Source organism: Anser brachyrhynchus (genome assembly GCF_964034855.1).
Source record: "Anser brachyrhynchus genome assembly, chromosome: 1".
NCBI classification, from domain to species: Eukaryota; Metazoa; Chordata; class Aves; order Anseriformes; family Anatidae; genus Anser; species Anser brachyrhynchus.
The window spans coordinates 107,678,220-107,695,508 of NC_137694.1; the positions used below are offsets into that span (position 1 = coordinate 107,678,220).

Sequence of the window (17,289 nt, forward strand, 5' to 3'; positions counted from 1 at the left end):
TTAGTAAACTCCAAATAGACTTGCAAGTCTGATTTTATACTCACTTTTAACTATTTTTTGTTCTATTTTAATATAATTACTCATTTAATTTTCTTTCACTGAGCTACGAAATGTAGCTAACTTTTAGTGTTGGTTAAGTAATATATTTACTTCACCAATGTGTTTGTTAGCAGGATTTTGAGAAAGAGAATCCAAACATGTTCAAGGGACTAAGTGTCCTTTTGGTCCCACCTTGGGAAGGTGATTGCAAAAGGTTAAGAGTAATCATCGGTTATCTTGCCCTGTGGACTAGCCACATGGTGAAAGCTTTGTCAGTGAGACTAACTCAGCAGTTTTGCTATATACGTTCCCTAATATCTGAGTTGTTCTACAGCTAGTTTATAAAACTAAATATTAGGAGTTTACACCACATGCAGAAGAATAGCCAGGTGACTTCAGAAGGAACAATAAACACTGAAATCATTTTTCTGTAGCGAGTTTCCTCCAAGAGGACATGAAGTATTTTCCATCTAATCCACTCATGGATACATCCTCTCATTTGGCATTCAGCCCTGGTTACCTGAAGGCATTCCAAGTTTGGAAACCTATGAAGCCGTGGGTCAACTTGTGCAACATAAATTTTGACAAGAATCATTTTAATGAGCAGATATCCTTAAGGTATTCCACATATTTAAAGTCAGCGTATGCATCATATAAGCTTATTACATAGAGCTTTCATTGTAGCAAGTGTAACTGGCATTCTTGGCATGCTGGTATTTCTTTTTGCTTACTTTTAGCTAAGGCAAAATCCCCCAAATATTTGTTTTTGAAGTATTACCCTGGGTGACACACCCTCTTGCAATAAAAGTAACCTTTGCCAAATATTCTCCAGGAACAGAATCATATCTTCTTTCTTTCTATAAAGCTACACAGTTCTTCCCAAGATTTTGCCAATAAATTTTCTCATATAGGAACACTTATTTCTTAAATTTTTACATTTCTTTTTGTGTTGGTGATGTCAGCAAGTCTCTTTCCTCCCTCCTTGAACAAGACTTTCAACCCTTAATACAATCGAGGCTTTAATTCAACAACATAGTTTCATGAGATTATCCATTCTTCTCCTTAAAGATGAAGTAAAATCTACTGATCAGACTTTCTAGAGTATGATTTTGTATTTCATCTTATCTATTAAACTAGTTGCTTCAGGGTGTTTTTTGTAGGTTGCCTTTTTATTTTTATCTTATTTTATTACTTATTTTAAAGTGATTCTCAGCAAGAAGTTGCAGGGAAAAGGGGAAGAAAAGAAAGGAAGAAAACAAAACTATTTAGAGTAAGTAACATGATCAGATGGCATTTCTGGCCGAAGCTCAGTTTTGGACAGAAGCATGAGAGCCAAGCCTTTAGAGTTCCTGGCATCCCCCGTATTGATTAGGCCTCATTGGGAATGCAAGAACTGAAGTTATATCTGGCATTCCTGCTTCTGCAATGTAGGGAGGATCACAAGATAGCTTAGCTAGTGAAAAAAGATACCAGTATGTCTTGAAGAAAATTAATTCTGCTTCCTGCTGAATCAGCCACCTTACCCCTGCAGAGTCTAATTAGCAAAACACTTGACAACTGCAACTGAATTAATCCCAGCTCTCCAGGAATTAGAGTCATGAAACAGTGAGGAGTCACTGACACCCTATTACCACCATCTGAATTACTGAAAGTTATGAGTCCATGGTAGTTCTCTGAATTGAAAAGAGATCTATGACCAAACTACCCCTTATTAGAGAAGTAATCTCCCAAGGTATAGTTAGCCGTAATAGACTTCGTATTTGGAAAACACCACCACCTCAAGAGAACAAATCCACAGAGATCACTTTTTTAATGTCACATGTTAAGTTACAATAGCAATACAACATTTGGTTCAGCCTCTTCCAGAGCTTTAGCATCACAGCTTCTTTGATTCTGGTAAGAGAACTAGATCATCTTAATGTGCCACAATGTCTCATGTTTCAAATGAAACACTAAAAGGCCAATAAAGGAGGCAGGGAACACCATGGGTATGGAAATGTATGACAGAAATGGAAGGTGATCATCTTACTGTGGAAATACTGTGCATTTTCCTTAATCAGAGCACCAAAGGTTAGGTGTGTTTGGAATAACAAGTCTATGCTTTTGCCTTATTTGTGGCTAGCTCCCAACCGGACTCCAAGTATTTCCCCCTCCATCCCCATTCCCCTTTCTCAAGTTGTATTTATAAAAGCAAGCCATTGTCATTACAGAAACCTTTAAACTGTATCTATACACAAAAAGAGCAGATGTATACAAGTCTGATATGCTGGCTGCTCAGATAGAAAAGCTGTGATCCAGCTGCTCTGGGATCCAGTTGTCAGCAGCTGAACCAGTAAGATGGTAGGACAGAAATCTGGGATCTTACAAGAATATCAACAGTCACCATCCCTTTTGCTTCCATCAAGGGGCAGCTTTCAAGAGTGTCTATTTTTGCAAGACTTCTGGTTGGAACAAAGCCAGAGCAGTGAAGGACAATTTTGTGAAGGAAAAGTGGTGGAGAGGAGGGGTGTGTGAATGAAAGGGACGATTGGAAACAAGAGTAGCAGCACCTGTTACCTTCAGTACTGAAGCCTGAGAATCATAATATGGGAAACTTCTCATAGAAAGGAATTAAAGATCTAATGGAATTAAAGATCTAATGGATCTAATGGTCCCTAATCTTTATCCTTCAGTTTCCTGGGGCTCTTGTCTACTGTTTGACTACACCCTGCAGAGTAGAGATTTTGGCCTCTCTCTCCTCAAGCCTGGCCTGGAGAAGTCATGCTCCAGAGCATCATCCTTCCTCCCAGGAACAAGCAGAGCTCTTTCTTAGTGGAAACTTGGACTCAAGTGACAGAAGATCAAATCGGGTGCCTGCAAATGAGGATGTCATGAGCTGGGAGGCAATGTAAAATTTCAAGCTACCAGCCTTTGAAACACCAACAGGGAATTGCAGGTTAGAGATTTGGGGATTTCTGACTTTTGTTTCTATATTAAGGACATAGGCCTTGCCAGCCTGCAACTTCAAGCAAGATTGACAACTACTACACCACTCGATTGTAAGGTAACCTTCTGGTGTTAGGCCTCTTCCTCTAAGGAACTTTGGACTGACCCTTGTAGAAGGAAAACATTATTATCCCAGGAACCATATTTCTATTTTGATTTTTTTCCAAGTAATATTGTTATTTCTGGCAAGAATGTCTGGATCAGAAGGGCAGCAAGAAAAACTTGAAATATCAGCTGCTGACAACCAAATGCAACAGCATCTGGAGCAACACAAAACAATTTATGCATATGTGTATTTCTGATGTCCCTTTCCCTTTGCTCTTGCATTTCTGCTTTATTTGGTCATGACACTCCATAAATGTACAGTCTACACAGTTCAGCCAGCAGAGATGTAAGAAATCATCTCTGCATTCACAGACATGTCTTGCACAGTGACTGCATCCAGCCTGACTTTAATTACAGATTGGTATGTTTGGACAGTGTGCAAGGTCTCCTCATTCTCCCTCTCTGTGTCACATGCAAAGACATCGGGTAGGCTGACTAAGAGATGTGAGCTGATCTGTCCAAGCTAGGAGGAACAGACTGAAACTCCCAGATTTGGAATTACAAACTGCCAGCATCAACATTGTCTCTTTCTTCTTCTGCCTCCTGGAAGAGACAAAAACAGGTGCATTACAAGCTTCATAACACAATGCTATAAATTTGGTGAGAGTTCTTACTAACAAACTCAGTGATTTGCTCCGAACATATTAAGAAGCAGAATAATGCTGTGAAACAAAGGTGGCTTTTTTTTTTTTTTTTTTTTTTCCTTCCCCTACTCCAGTGAAGACATGCATTAGAGTTACCTGGGTCATTACAAAGTTGAGACATTGACAAAAGCAGACACTGAGTGACAGGCAGGATTCCTTGTTCTACTTAAGAAACACTAAGTCCCTCCCAAAGAAGGGGAGGGAGAAGACATCCTTACAGGCAGAGCTTCCTGAGTACTCCCACAGCTTCGGCTGACATGTCAGGTTCCGTGTCTCAGCCCTAGGAGGCAGCAGATCTAGGAAAGGAAAATAGGCATATTGCTGGACTGGGACGAAAAAGAAAGGTGTGGCAGGGAACAAAGAAGGTTCTGCACTTGGCCATGTCATTGCTGCTAGAAGGAGATCGGCTTTAAGGGGCACTACATAATTTATTTCGTGGCATTAAAGGGTATATGGAGTGCGATTCAGATTTATCAGGCAGAGTATGAGCTGCAGCCTGGGTATCAGTAGAGTTAGGGAAATACAGTGCTCAGAGAACAGGGTAGACTCAGAGTGACACTGAAGGATACTTGTGGTAATGCTCACAGAGTTATCACATTAGGGTAACAGGATAAGGAGAAGAAGAACAGAATAAGCATTAGTAGACCTAAGAAAAACAGAAGTACACTGAAAGAAGGTCCTTAAAAGGAAACAACTCTGCATGATCAAAACTAATATGTGGTACAAACTTTGCCTCTGACAGCCTAGACAAGCCTTTCAGTTGTGAGGTACAAATAACTTCATTGGTAAGAAATAACAGTCAAGCACAACCCACAGCTCAGGTTCTACAAGTGAAATACGGATTTGGAGGCTGCCAGGCAACCTCTATTGTTGAGCAGGCCTAATAGCACTCAACCTTTATTGATAACCAGATCCTTGAATCACATTTTCTTTTCAAATGCCTGAAAGCAGCTGAGAAAGGAAGCACGAGTGTGTTGGCCTAGTAGTCATTCTTGAAGGAACAGATAAAAGCGTTGGGGAGAAATGAGACTATGACTAAAAAAGTATAAGATAAAATCTGTCTTCCGTCTTGCATGGTTGCTGATTTACAAAAGCATTTGATGGACACTCCTAACAAATCTGTCTCACTCAATTGTTCTTACAATAGTATTTAAGAGTAAGCAAGAAAAACGAGGCCTGAAAATTTGATAAGTGAATCCTGTGACATTTCTGAATATTCTTGCTACCCAGAAAGTCTACAGAAAATTCCAAAGATTTTGGTAAAATACATGAGTGAAAGTTGAAATTAGCCAGTCAAAAGGGTCATAACAAAAAGGAAATGTGTGGTGCCTCTTTCATTCTGGGCATGGCTTAAATAAATAGTGCTGGTATCTGTGATATAGAGAGACCCTAGCATCCAAATGAGGTCCCATCTTTGTCCCCAACACACAGTGAAAACAGGATAACACAGTGAAAGAATAGTATTAACCTCAGTACTTCTACTCTCACAAATTTGCTACACAATAGTTGGTGAATACCAATAATTAGGATTTAAGTTCTCATTCAGACATATCAAGTCTAGATATACAGAAGCTACTGTTCACTCAAAGACACGTAACAATCTCCTCTAGTCGAGGCCGCCAGGTCTTTGAAGCTGGACACTTGCTGGGCACTAGCTGCTTTCTCTGAGAGGACAGAGAAAGAAGTGGCTAGAGATTTGATTTTACTGCAAAATCTGATGAACCACTATTTTTACCCAGAAAGACATTTTTTTCTAACAGTTTTCACTTACCACCTTGCCTTGAACACGTTTTCACAATAAAGCTCTGAAGTTGTAAAAATACTCATCTAGGTAGTTTAAAACAGGACTTACTGCCTCAGTCTGGGACAGAAATACTGTTCATTTAGAGTTAATATTTTGCATCTGGTTTGATAATCGGGCTTAATTAACACACACAGACTTTCATTCCACTGATTATTCTGATCTAAAACCAAGAAACATTAATAAATTAGGTCTGTAGCCATGAAGAATTTGCTGAAGAAAAGGGTATTACTTTTCTAGATACAAGATATCATGATTTAAGAATGCTTAAAAATTCTGGGAGCTCACAATTTTTGTGCTAATACGTAAAAATATCTTGTGGCCTTCAAGAGAGCCTGTTTATCAACAGTTTTGTTCATTTTTTAAAGCTACTTCTGCTATATATTATATCTAAATGGATTATAATCGAAGGAAATTAAATTACTTTGGTCCTCCTTGGCAGGACTTTATGTAACTGTCAGTTGTACTGCATTGCATGTACAACCACGATGGTATTTCGCACTGTGCTATGCAGCACTATGCAGAAATACCTGAGTTAGCACTGACTTAGCTGGCTTCAGAGCTGGATAGATTAACGGGGTAACCGTGCCATTCTAACTGAGCACTGAGGTATCATAGCTCAAGCTAGCACCTCTTGCTGTCCCCAGCTGTGCAGACTGCTGTCTCACAGGTATTCAGGAAATTGGATTGTGCAGGGTAGAGGTACACTTTTGGACACTTGAAGAGCAAAGAAAGTACATTTTCTTTCCTCTCCCCTTTTCTGCTCCTCTTTTTCTTTTGACTCACATCAACTTCAAAGGAGAATGGTACCTCGCATGATAATGAAGGGGCGTAAACGAAGTTTAAAATTTCTCTAATCCTTTCCTTCCTGTAGTATATCTTACATCTTCTCAATTGTTTTTAAGATCTGTACTGAATTATTTTTCCATAACTAAATAATAATAATAATAATAACCATTAAAATATAATGTTATTATAGTACCAAGAAAATTGGCAGGGGAAGCTAAGTAGCTTAAACTGTTTTTGGAAGCTAATGGAATATCAAATTGATAGAGCTCTAGCAGTGTTATTTGATAAATTATCCACATGCAAGCTATTGCACAGTAAATGTACAAAACTTTTTTCCTCCTACTTTCACTTGTACACTAGACCTGTACATAGACTGCATCATCTGGGGTCGTGGACAAATGGCCAGAAGAATTTTAGATATGAGTGGGTAAACTAAAAAGAAAATGAAAATAATCACTGATGAGAAATTAACAGTGTATAAATGTAACTCATAGTTTAAAAAGTACTTCAGGAAAATGAAGTATAAAACACTACCACTTTGGTTATTGATGAAAGAAAGGAACTTATAAACCACCTCAAAGGGATACTATTCCGATGTAGCTTTCCCTTTTTCCCCTTCTAGGCTTGTTTGAGAATTGATTAGTGATACTAAATAGTACCTTTTTATTATTTATTTATTCTATTTATTCTATTTTATTTTATTTTATTTTATTGAATATTGGCCAAAGCTGGTCTTTAAAGTGTTTAAAAAGCAATAAGGAGAAACACATCAGCATTTTTAGATCATATTTATTTACAAATTCATACACTGAATACCATTAATTATCTAATGATTTGACCACATATATGGAATATAAGCACACAAGCTTACCTATTTTCTTCTGCGATAAGGCATATAATTTGTGTTAGACTAAAATTTTATTCAGAAAGATGCCTACTTATGATTTGAAGATAGTAATATTTTGAAAGCCTTATGTTCAGCTATTATCTTTCTTATTTTGTTTTCCTCAGACTAGGGAATAAAACCTTGCAATGTAACTAAATAGTGACACAAGACAAATGAGACTTTACATTTCAAAAAGTTGTTTCATGTACATATAAGGTATTAGGATTTTACCCTAACTTTTAATTAACTAAAATTGTTTATATTCTGGGTACAAGACCCTTGAAAACTGCATTTTTTTGTTGTTGGTGGTGTTTCTTTTTTTTTTTTTTTTTTGAGTTGCAATACAATTATCATAATTTGTTAAAATTCTAGGCTGCTACTTGACAATGCCACTGTTGTGCACAATTCTGAGATGGGACATATATTAAGGATGAAACCAGGGTATCAGCAGAATGAATGTATTATAAAGACCTTAAAACTGGTCCCAGCAGGGAGCAACCAACCGTTCCTCTTTTCATCATTTAGAAAGCCCAGATGAATGATTGAATGATGCAAATTCATCTTGAGTTGCCAGGTCTGGGAAGTAATTATTTTTAACTGAAAGTGGAATCACCCTTTCCTGAAAAAAGAAATACACTTCAACTATGAAAGAGATAAGGAGACATAGACAAATCAGCGAGTACTTTCATACTGATGTGAATTGGTACTGTTAGAGAAAACTCCTCTATGCAGCAACTTAGAACTCCATGCTTTTTTTCTTTTTTTCTCAGCTCCATGCTTTTTTTCTTGCAAGTGGCTGCAAGAAAGATGAGGAAGAGCCTGGAAAGTTTCTGCAGATAAGAACTATGAAAATGCACTCTCACAGTACAACTGCCTGTATCTTTTTTTTTTTAATTTATTTATTTCCAGGAGACCTGTGTGATGAGAAATGCAGCAAATATCAGCAGAATGCCAGGAACTGTCACTGCATATACCATTTTGGCTAATAAACCCACATAAAGCAAGTTTAAAAAGTGCTGCATAATTCACTAAAGACAGAACTTGTTTTATGCTTCCCTCTGCATGCTCTTAATTCCACTGGAAAAGAGATGGTGGTGTGTATGCCTGGAGAGTTTCTTCAGCTGTGCAAATATATGAGCACTCCATTTCAGTGTTGCTTTAGGAACTAATAATTTAAGACATTTTTGAAGAAGGAAGATCTTTTTGTGTCTATGGCAGGCATTCAACATAAGATTCCCACAAGCTGTGCGTGTGTGTGTGTGTGTTCATTCCTTACTATTCATATAATTTCTGAGACAGTAGGAGGCCTTGCACTCTGGAAAACCTTTAACTTTTTTCTAATTTTCCCCACCTCTTTTGGTTGAACATCACTTGAGAATTCAGACAATTCAGTGAAACTTGAACTCCCTTATATTTGCAACACTGGTGTAGGGCTGTAGTGTTGTAGGGCAAACATATGGGGCTGAAAGGCTTTGATTACCAAACTATTTTTTTTCAAAATTCTCATCACATTTATTATAAGTTTTTGGTTGTGCTCTTCTCTTTCTGTATACCATCAACCTTACATAAAGAAAAGGCTGAATCTCATACACCATGGAGATCTCAGGTAACTTCTCCATTCCAGAACATATGTTTCTGTATGACCAGTCCGAGGTCGCTGCTCAACATACCTATGGATTTAGAAAAAAAAATAAAAATAAATAAAAATAAATAAAAATAAATAAAATAAAATAAAATAAAATAAAATAAAATAGTAAAATAAATAAAATAAAATAAAATAAAATAAAATAAATAAAATAAAATAAAATAAAATAAAATAAAATAAAATAAAATAAAATAAAATAAAATAAAATAAAATAAAATAAAATAAGCTTGGAAGGCTTGGAAGCCTAAAAACCATGTGGAAAAAAAAATCTCATCAGTCAAACAATAACTTTGTTATTAAGAAATAGAAAAAGCTGGTAGCAAAGCATAGCAGAACTGGAAATAATTTTCCATTACTGCTTATAAACTTCATGTGGGTTTTATAGTGGGGAACTGGTCCCAGGTAGCTTCAAAGTTGCTAGGAAATCCACCACGCACTTTAAAATCCATAGTAATCTGAGATGTATTGACTTCAAAACCTGGCTATAGACGTCTGGAGAGAAAATGACTTTCAAATCAGACACACATATATGGTCTCTAGCTGAGTTCTGAGAAAGATGAAGTTGACTGGCAAGCCATCAAATAGTTTGCATACAAGATGTTTAAAACCTAAGGTCTGTGATAATCTACCCAATGTAAAAGCAAGCCATTCACAAGAACCTACGTAACAGACTGATGCACAGAAAGAGCGTGTGCCTTTAGAAATTTAGACTGTAATTAATGAAAAACCCTTTGACAACAGGACTCTGGAGGACAAAGACTTCGGAGCGGTCCTTAAGGGGTTCCAAAGAGTTATCACGGCGTGCCTTAGGCGTGAACGTGGCTGCGGTACCTCCCAGGGCAGGGAGAAAAGGGGACCCTCCAGCTCGTGCACCTGCACATGGGCACACGTCCGCGTGTTTAAGCTGCCAGCAGTGCGTTTCTCCCGGGAACACCTACACAGCCTCCGACATCCCCCAAATCCACTCCGCCCGGACGGCAGCGGGCGGGGCGGCCGCCCCAAAATCCGCCCCGCTCCCCCCGGCAGGGGCAGGGGGCGGTGGGGGGCGGTGCTGGCCGCCCTCCCGGCCCGGCCCCCCGCAGGGGAAGGGATAAATCGCGGCCGCCCCGTCCCCGCCGTCCGTGTGCGGTGGTGGCGGTGGCGGCGGCTGCGGGCTTGGGGTCGGGCTGCCCGGAGGGGAGCGGCTCTCGGCGGGCACCGCCGGCATGGGGGCCGGCGGGGGGCTGGGGCTGGGGCTGGGGTGTGGTTTGGGGCAGGGGCTGGTGGCCCTGCTGGTGGCCGTGCTGGCGGCCGCCGCGCTGGGAGGCACCGGGGCGCTCGCCGGGCGCGTCCTCAGCGGTGAGTAGCGGGGCCGGGGTCGGCGTCGGGGGGTTTCGGCGGCCGGGGCAGCGGTGACAAAGCGGGGGGGGGTGCGGGAGCAAGGCAGGAGATAAGTGAACTTGCGGGCTGGCGGCCGGCTGGTGGGCGTGCTGGTGGGCGAGCGGCTTCGTGCTCGGCCAGCCCGGTTTCCCTGGGGCTCCCGCAGTAGCCCAGCGTCTGGTGGCCCGGTGGTGGACTAGGGGCTGGCCGGCTGAGAGTGACCTCGGCTGGACCAGTGCGCCCATCAGAGCCTGGAGCGGCTGGGATCCCGGCTCGGCAGAGACAGGAGGCTCGGCGGCCAAACTTCTGCACTAGCCTTGAGTCGGCTCCTGGCGCCGTGGAGTTTTCTTGTACAGAGTTTTAAGGTTGCCTGCCTGCCTGCGTGATGCAGCTCTAACTGCTTAAAACCAGAGCATGGACTTGCTACGGTGTCGTTCTGAGAAACAGCTATGCAGTGAGATGTGTTTGCAACGACACGGGAATGTTTCTTCTCATAGGCAGGAGGAGGAAGCAAACTATTAAGGATGTACAGCATAAGTAATTTTGTTATGTGCGGGTGTATCTACAGCTCTCTTAATGTGGAGAGGAAGACAATACTTCAGAAATCTGTGTCTAAAATGTGAGGTTAAATTTAGTGTAAGAGCTTTAGGATCCCATTGTGTGTTTCCAACATAGAAGTATATATGCTTGGAAGCTGCTAAAAGTAACAAAAAGGCTGTTCGCAATTGGACTTCGGGTCAGATTCTCCAAGCTAAAGCTAATGGGCTCTTGGAGGCGTGTTGAGCGCACAAGCAAATCCAAACATTTATCTTGAAACAAAGTTTTACACACTTGGCTGCACTTGTTAACAAGTCGTGTGTAAATCTCTGTCTATGCAGGTAAGAACGTGTCTCTTCATAAACTGATTGCAGAGCAATGCAAGTTATTTTTATATGAGCTGTCTCAGAGGCTGTGATGGTAAAATGTCAAGGAAAGTTGTAGGGTTTTTGGTAGCAAGCAGTAGGTTGCTGATTTCAGGCAGTTTCCTTCTTATTTGCTAATGGAGTAGTCACTGCCCACTGCAATGATGTCCTATTCATTGCACGTTCATGTGCACAGCTGAGGTGTGCTTTTGTGTGTGAGAGAAATTATGTTTCAGGAAAAATAGTTAAGTAGCAGTAGTTCAAAACATTTTGAAAAAGCTTGCCTGCCTAGAGCGTACCCAGAAGTTTCATCTCTTTCTGTTATAATGTAAACTGTGTAGTCATATACAATACAGCAAAACTCTTAGTTTAGCAATTTGAATGAATACTACACTGCACTTTGTTGTTGTAAGTAATAGTGAAGATTGCTTGTCCATGAGATTGCACTTTGCTTTTAGTATTCTCAGTGTGTGCCGGAGGAAATCCGGACCCTTAATCTTCTACCTGAATCTTGTGCATTTAAGTGACACATACACCAAAATGAACAGAGGTCCAGCTTTTAAAACAGTGTACATAATGTGTACTACATAGACAAACAATTCCTAGGTGGACTTCCTGTTTTGGAGAGAATACAGGCTAATCAGTGAGTATTTAAAAGCATGTGATGAGTCTCATGTTGCTCTATTACACTAGCTAATGTTTGGCTGATTTAATACAGGAGATTTGAAGTCACTTACTGAAGGAATCTTTTATGTACTATTAAATATATTGGCTGAAGATGTATTCATTTGGCAAAGGGAATCCATTCTAGGCAGTAACTGTCAAAGATATTTAGCATGCCTATTTCCAGAAATACTGGCAGGAGGGAGGACTGACTGTTTCTCCACCTGAACCACACCCCTCTCCTGCCATGTGCACATGGATAGGTCTAGTGCAACTAGTAGTCTGCACTCTTTCAAGCAAGAAATAGTATTGTTGAATTATTGGACAGCGTTTGCCGTCCACATCACTTCACTCTAGCTTATCTGTATACAATAACCAACTGTTTGGACTTAAACAGGCTTACATTAAATTTAGAAGTCTACATCTTATACAGATCTGATTCTGAAAAATCAGTAACTTAGGCTTCAATCATCATAATCTACAGTAAATGGAAATCTCTCCACTTTCCAAATATGTTTAAAAATATAATCCCTATCATTCACACTAAAAACAAATGTTCCTGAAACTGACATGAGTGCTGGTTGAAACTTGTGGAAAGGTTCCCATTAATTGCAGTAAGGTTCCAGTAGTCCTAGCAATAATTGCAAAATTTCAACCATTTTGCCCACAGCAGCAAGAGGGCACAGAAGAAAAGGTCTACACTTTCAAAATGCTATTTCCTTAGCAAAAGGTTTCCTGTTTCTTTTTTTTCCAAGTATGTTAGTCTTCCTAGGCTACAATCAAATAGATTATTTGCACCAGGCCATTCATATTTAGGCATTATTTCTGTCATCTTTAATTTGGCAATTGCTAAAGAGAAGTTATGTAAGTGGTTTGCAATTTTTAATGTTGCTAGGCAGATGTATTGAGCAGTGCTCACAGCCTCCCTATCAGAGAATCTAGTCTTGCCAGGGAATTGATTCTTAAAGAAAAGGATCAAAGCAGGCCCAGAAGAAACTGCTGAGTCTGCCTTGCTGTCCCATGACATCATGAAGAACATAAAGTGATGATAATGCAGTTTGCAAAGATGCAATTACTTTAAGTATCTATTGGGCAGGAAAGATGCAAGCTAATCTTATTACTAATCATTTAACAGCCTATGTATTAATCATAAAAAATATACTTTAATGACTGCCATTTGCTATCCTTTTATATTTCTAAGGCTTTTAAAAATTTTCTCTTCACTATGGCAATGTATCAATAGCAGATTAAGTACTAGATAAAGTATTTTAAAGCGGTGTATGTCTATTTTGGTGTAAAAGTAATTGAATATATAGAATACTGAATAAAGTTAAATATTTGGCAGGCCACGAAACAACAAGTTTTTCTTAAACTATAGGCTCATTTGCTTCAGATACCTTTGAGGATGTAGATGTGTTCATTTGCACAGCTTATTAACTGGATTTGAGATAGCCATAAAATATTGCAAAGTAAAATCATTAAAGATGTATTTTCATGGGTAATAAATTGGATAGACATAACAAACCCTTTCTCAAAAGGCAAAATTTAATTTAGTTCAGCGGTCTTGGACTGTTTATGACACATGAGTTTTGTCTGGCTTTAATGTCGTTCAGTAATTTTGGTAGATGAAACCTGCTGGTTTTAGTAACATGGTCTGTTATTTTTAAGCTACATTGATAGCTCAGAATTTGGAACAGTATTATTAGAAAAAACACTGCTAGTCTCATCTAGAAGAGATATGCTGTTTGTTACACAGCTATCGTACGTGTATTTTGTTGCGAATATTCAGCATTTGGTTCCATACTGGAAAGTTTTTTAATGGAAATGCATATACACATGGTACAGGATCTTTTTGTTTGATTGATTTAAACATGAGTCTCAACAATCACTAAAGCTGAGACTTTGAGAACTGAAAGATAAGTTGGGCATTTAATGACTCCTTTATTAATTCTCTCTTTCTGCACCTCTTTTGACCAGTGTCTTCTTGGGGACTAGTCAATGATCTGGGTTCTTAAATTGAAATGAAGTGATGACTCTTGGATATAATATATGTTTTTTCTAAACACTCTTTGCTCCTAAGCAAGAAATTACATAGTATTCCACAGAAAGACACTTTATCTTAGGTAAACTGCTGTGACTCATAGTTGAAAACACAGTAGTGATAGCTTGAGATGCTTGATGGTGGATGAGTCCATAGCAGGGTAGAAATACCAAAGTACTTAAATCATTTTCAGGAATGAGACTTCTGTATTAGAAGCAATTCCCCTATATATCAACCTGGTAAAACTTACCTTGCTTCTGGGGAGTGTTTTGCAGGCTGGATAGACTGCAGATCTTTTCAGGGGCTAAGGAAAGAGAGAAGAAAAACTCTAACACTTTGTCTCAGGTGAGCATGTCACTTTTCCAGGAATGGAGATTCCCAATTTAGCTACGTTTTTCAAAGATGAAGTAAGGCATTGCAGTTCTGAAATTCATGATTGCCAAGATCCAGTACCCCACTTGACAGGTTCAGGAGAACAGAGTGATTCCATATATGATGCATAATTTGAAGGACAGAATGGATGTTCTGCTCATCTTTCACAGCTTTCTTGCTCCCAGTGAGACAAGGTTGGTGTGTTGTCCCAGTGCAGCGGCTTGGTGCCAAGTGGTCTCCTTCCTTGTCGAAGTCATGTTCTGTACCTTGAGTTTACTTCTCTGTAGTTCAGGTCTGATCCTGTGAAGATGAAACTTCTAGATTATATGCTGTTTGCAGGAAAACACTCTTTGGTTCATAAAGTGCTCTGTAAACTTACAGCACTGCTTTTTAAAGTCTCTTTTTAAGACTAATTCTCATAATGGCTTTCTCTTCTCCAGTCTCTCATGGATCTAAAAATAATGTATAGTAAGGACTATACGTAAAATAAGAAATAAGATGCAACAATGACTTGATAGTCACTGTAATCCCATATTCACACCAAGCACTCACTAGCCTGAAATGGCTGGTTTCTCATGCTGAAGAAGATCCCACCACTGACAAACAGTAGGACCTTCAGATCCAAGCAGTCTTAAGAAATAAGTCGAATTAAATAGTTGTCATGACTTTAGCAAAATCTAAATGTAGCTGAATTATACTAATAATAACTCTAGGCTCACTTTATAAGCAGTGAGGGAAAATAAGTATTTTTGGGGTGTGATTAATTTCATTTTAAAATATATCTTGAAAATACTGCAGATACACCTTAGGGACACATGTTTCTTTCAGTTGTCTATAGAGGTTGGTGAGCCAGCTCAGACACAGACAGGTCCATGAAGGTCTTTTCTATTTTTGTACAAAATGAACTATAGCCAGTTCTAGTTTCCCACATATGGAAAGTTGCTTTTTTTTTTCTCTCCCCCCCCCCCCCCCCCCCCCCCTCTCTTTTGAATAGAAGGTGAATGAGCAAGGACTTGTCTATTGCTCTCTTTTTTAATTACGGGACTACTGCAATAAGGTCATCAGTTATCACTCTGTTGCACTCATACTGCAATGCATGTAAGGTGATCCACTCTAGGAAACTTTCAGTCCACAAAACAAAAAAATGAATATAATATCACATTCGTATATACATTTTACTTACATCTGTGGTAAATATAGGTCTCTGGATGCAAACGCATGAAAATATAATTACATGAAAAAGGAATTCAAATTTCATTGAAAAAGAATAAGAGAATGGCAGATGCTTGCTGTGGGTACTGAATAGCAAAAAAATATTTTAATGACTAAAGATTTATGAGCTATTCCCTTCTAGAGACAAGTAAGAAATGAGCAATGAGCAGAAAGCCTCAGAAATGTTTAAATTTATGCTTGTGAGGAAATCCTGTTGAGGGAATCTACTGATGTATATAAAATTAGGTATATGTGAAAATGTCTGCTTGTGGGGAACAGGAGATAAGGTAAACTCCATGCTCCCCTAGGCTGGCACACGTGTCAGACCCTACAGTTTCCATCAGGTCTATTTCATAGATTCATAGAATGGTTTGGGTTGGAATAGAATGGTTTTGGGTTTTATTTCACAAAATGCTAAGAACAATTTACTAGCTGCCACATCATGCCTGTCTTAAAATTATCTAGGAAATCTGTTCTGGTCTTTACAGCCACACCGAAAACTAGTGATGAAGAGACTTAATTTGCCAGTCTTGTAAGAGTGTTTTTGTCAGTACTTCAGTTTTTTTGTTAAACAGCTGAAATGTTTGAAATTGATGGAACGTTCTTGGTGTCTTTATGCTGTGATATATCAGCCTCATTGCTCTCTACAACTACCTGAAAGGAGGTTGCTGCAAGGAGGGTGTTTCTCTCTTCATTCTTTTCTCAAGTGATTTCTTTTGACGAAGTGATAGGACATGGGAAAACAGTCTTAAGCTGTGCCAGGGAAGGTTCAGATTAGATATCTGAAAAAATTTCTTCACAGAGAAAGTGGTCAAAAGGGACTTGATTTAGTGATAGGACTTGGTAGGTCAGGTTGATTGTTGGGCCTGATGATCTTAAACATCTCCTCCAACCTATATAACTCTATGATTCTATATGAAAATATATACTGTTTGTGTATATAGAAGACTTCAGAAAAATGAAAACAATCAAGCAAAAACACTGCTAAGGGTTTCAGCAGTAAGTGTTTTAAGTCTTGGGTAAATAATCCATATCTTGGAGCAGACTTGTAGATACATAAATCTTTCTAATACATTTCTTCCTATTTTGAATAGGCTCAAACAGCCCCCATTGGCATTTGGGTGTTATCATTAGCCTCCCTGCTTGAATCTGTGCAATTGAATAGGGTTGTTAGTACCTATGAAGTGTTATACTTTGGGTAGCTTTGTAGATTTCTTTTAATAAGCATAATTCATTGCTGGGGAAATGGAAGTATGTGTATATATTGTAAAATGCCAAGGAGCATGTTGCTCGCAGCGACAGCATTGCTAGACCTATCAGAGACAGAAGGGGGGGAAACTAGGTCTGACATCAGTCTTTTCCTCCTTCACATGGGAAAAGGGAAGGCAACTTGCAATTTTTAGGGGGTTGTCTTAGCAACTCTGTCAGCACTTTGTGTGCATGATGAACCCCAAGGACAGTGCAATTGTGCGCTGGCTCCTTATCCAAGCAAATGGCTGTCTGTCATGATCAGTCCTGTGATATATACCTGTAAAGTTCACATGATCAGAAGAAAGGAAAACAGTTATTACAGGAGAAGCTAAATGGATCTCAGGCTTTAAATTTACGATGTGCTAGATATCTGAAGCAGAACTGATGCCAAAAGTAGATATGTTTCACTTAAAAGAAAGGAAAACTGTTAGGACTTTAATGATTTGAAGGGGGGAAGTACTTGTGAAATACTTAGAAGATTTTTTTTGATGCCTATATATCACACAAACCAGCAACTAAAACTGCTTAATTGTTTCATAAAAAGGGATATTTGTTTTCTAGTTGAATGCACTTACCCTGTATTGATTCACATAAT

General features: G+C 39.1%; 1 protein-coding gene and 1 long non-coding RNA gene across 9 annotated transcripts in view; one reads left to right on the plus strand and one right to left on the minus strand.

Moving 5' to 3' along the window:
• Window positions 1-598: 598 nt before the first annotated feature.
• On the minus strand, window positions 599-5,595 carry LOC308188378. 2 transcript variants are annotated; one of them, XR_013945466.1, is made up of 3 exons: window positions 5,545-5,595; window positions 3,992-4,069; window positions 599-3,672 (listed from the first exon to the last, which is right to left on the minus strand). It is a non-coding gene; the product is annotated as an uncharacterized lncRNA (long non-coding RNA). The 2 variants fall into 2 exon arrangements; XR_013945467.1 differs by having other exon boundaries at window positions 3,870-4,069; window positions 5,545-5,594.
• A 4,157-nt stretch (window positions 5,596-9,752) lies between these two features.
• CHODL (chondrolectin) overlaps window positions 9,753-17,289 on the plus strand; it is a 32,235-nt gene continuing 24,698 nt past the window's right edge. The window contains exon 1 of one of the 7 annotated variants that reach the window (XM_080564796.1): window positions 9,753-10,232. In XM_080564796.1, coding sequence (XP_080420922.1) covers window positions 10,100-10,232 — 133 coding nt within the window. In that variant the 5' untranslated portion in view covers window positions 9,753-10,099. The remainder of the gene's footprint in view (window positions 10,233-17,289) is intronic. The other 6 variants (XR_013941467.1, XM_080564795.1, XM_080564800.1 and 3 more) reach the window with 6 other exon arrangements.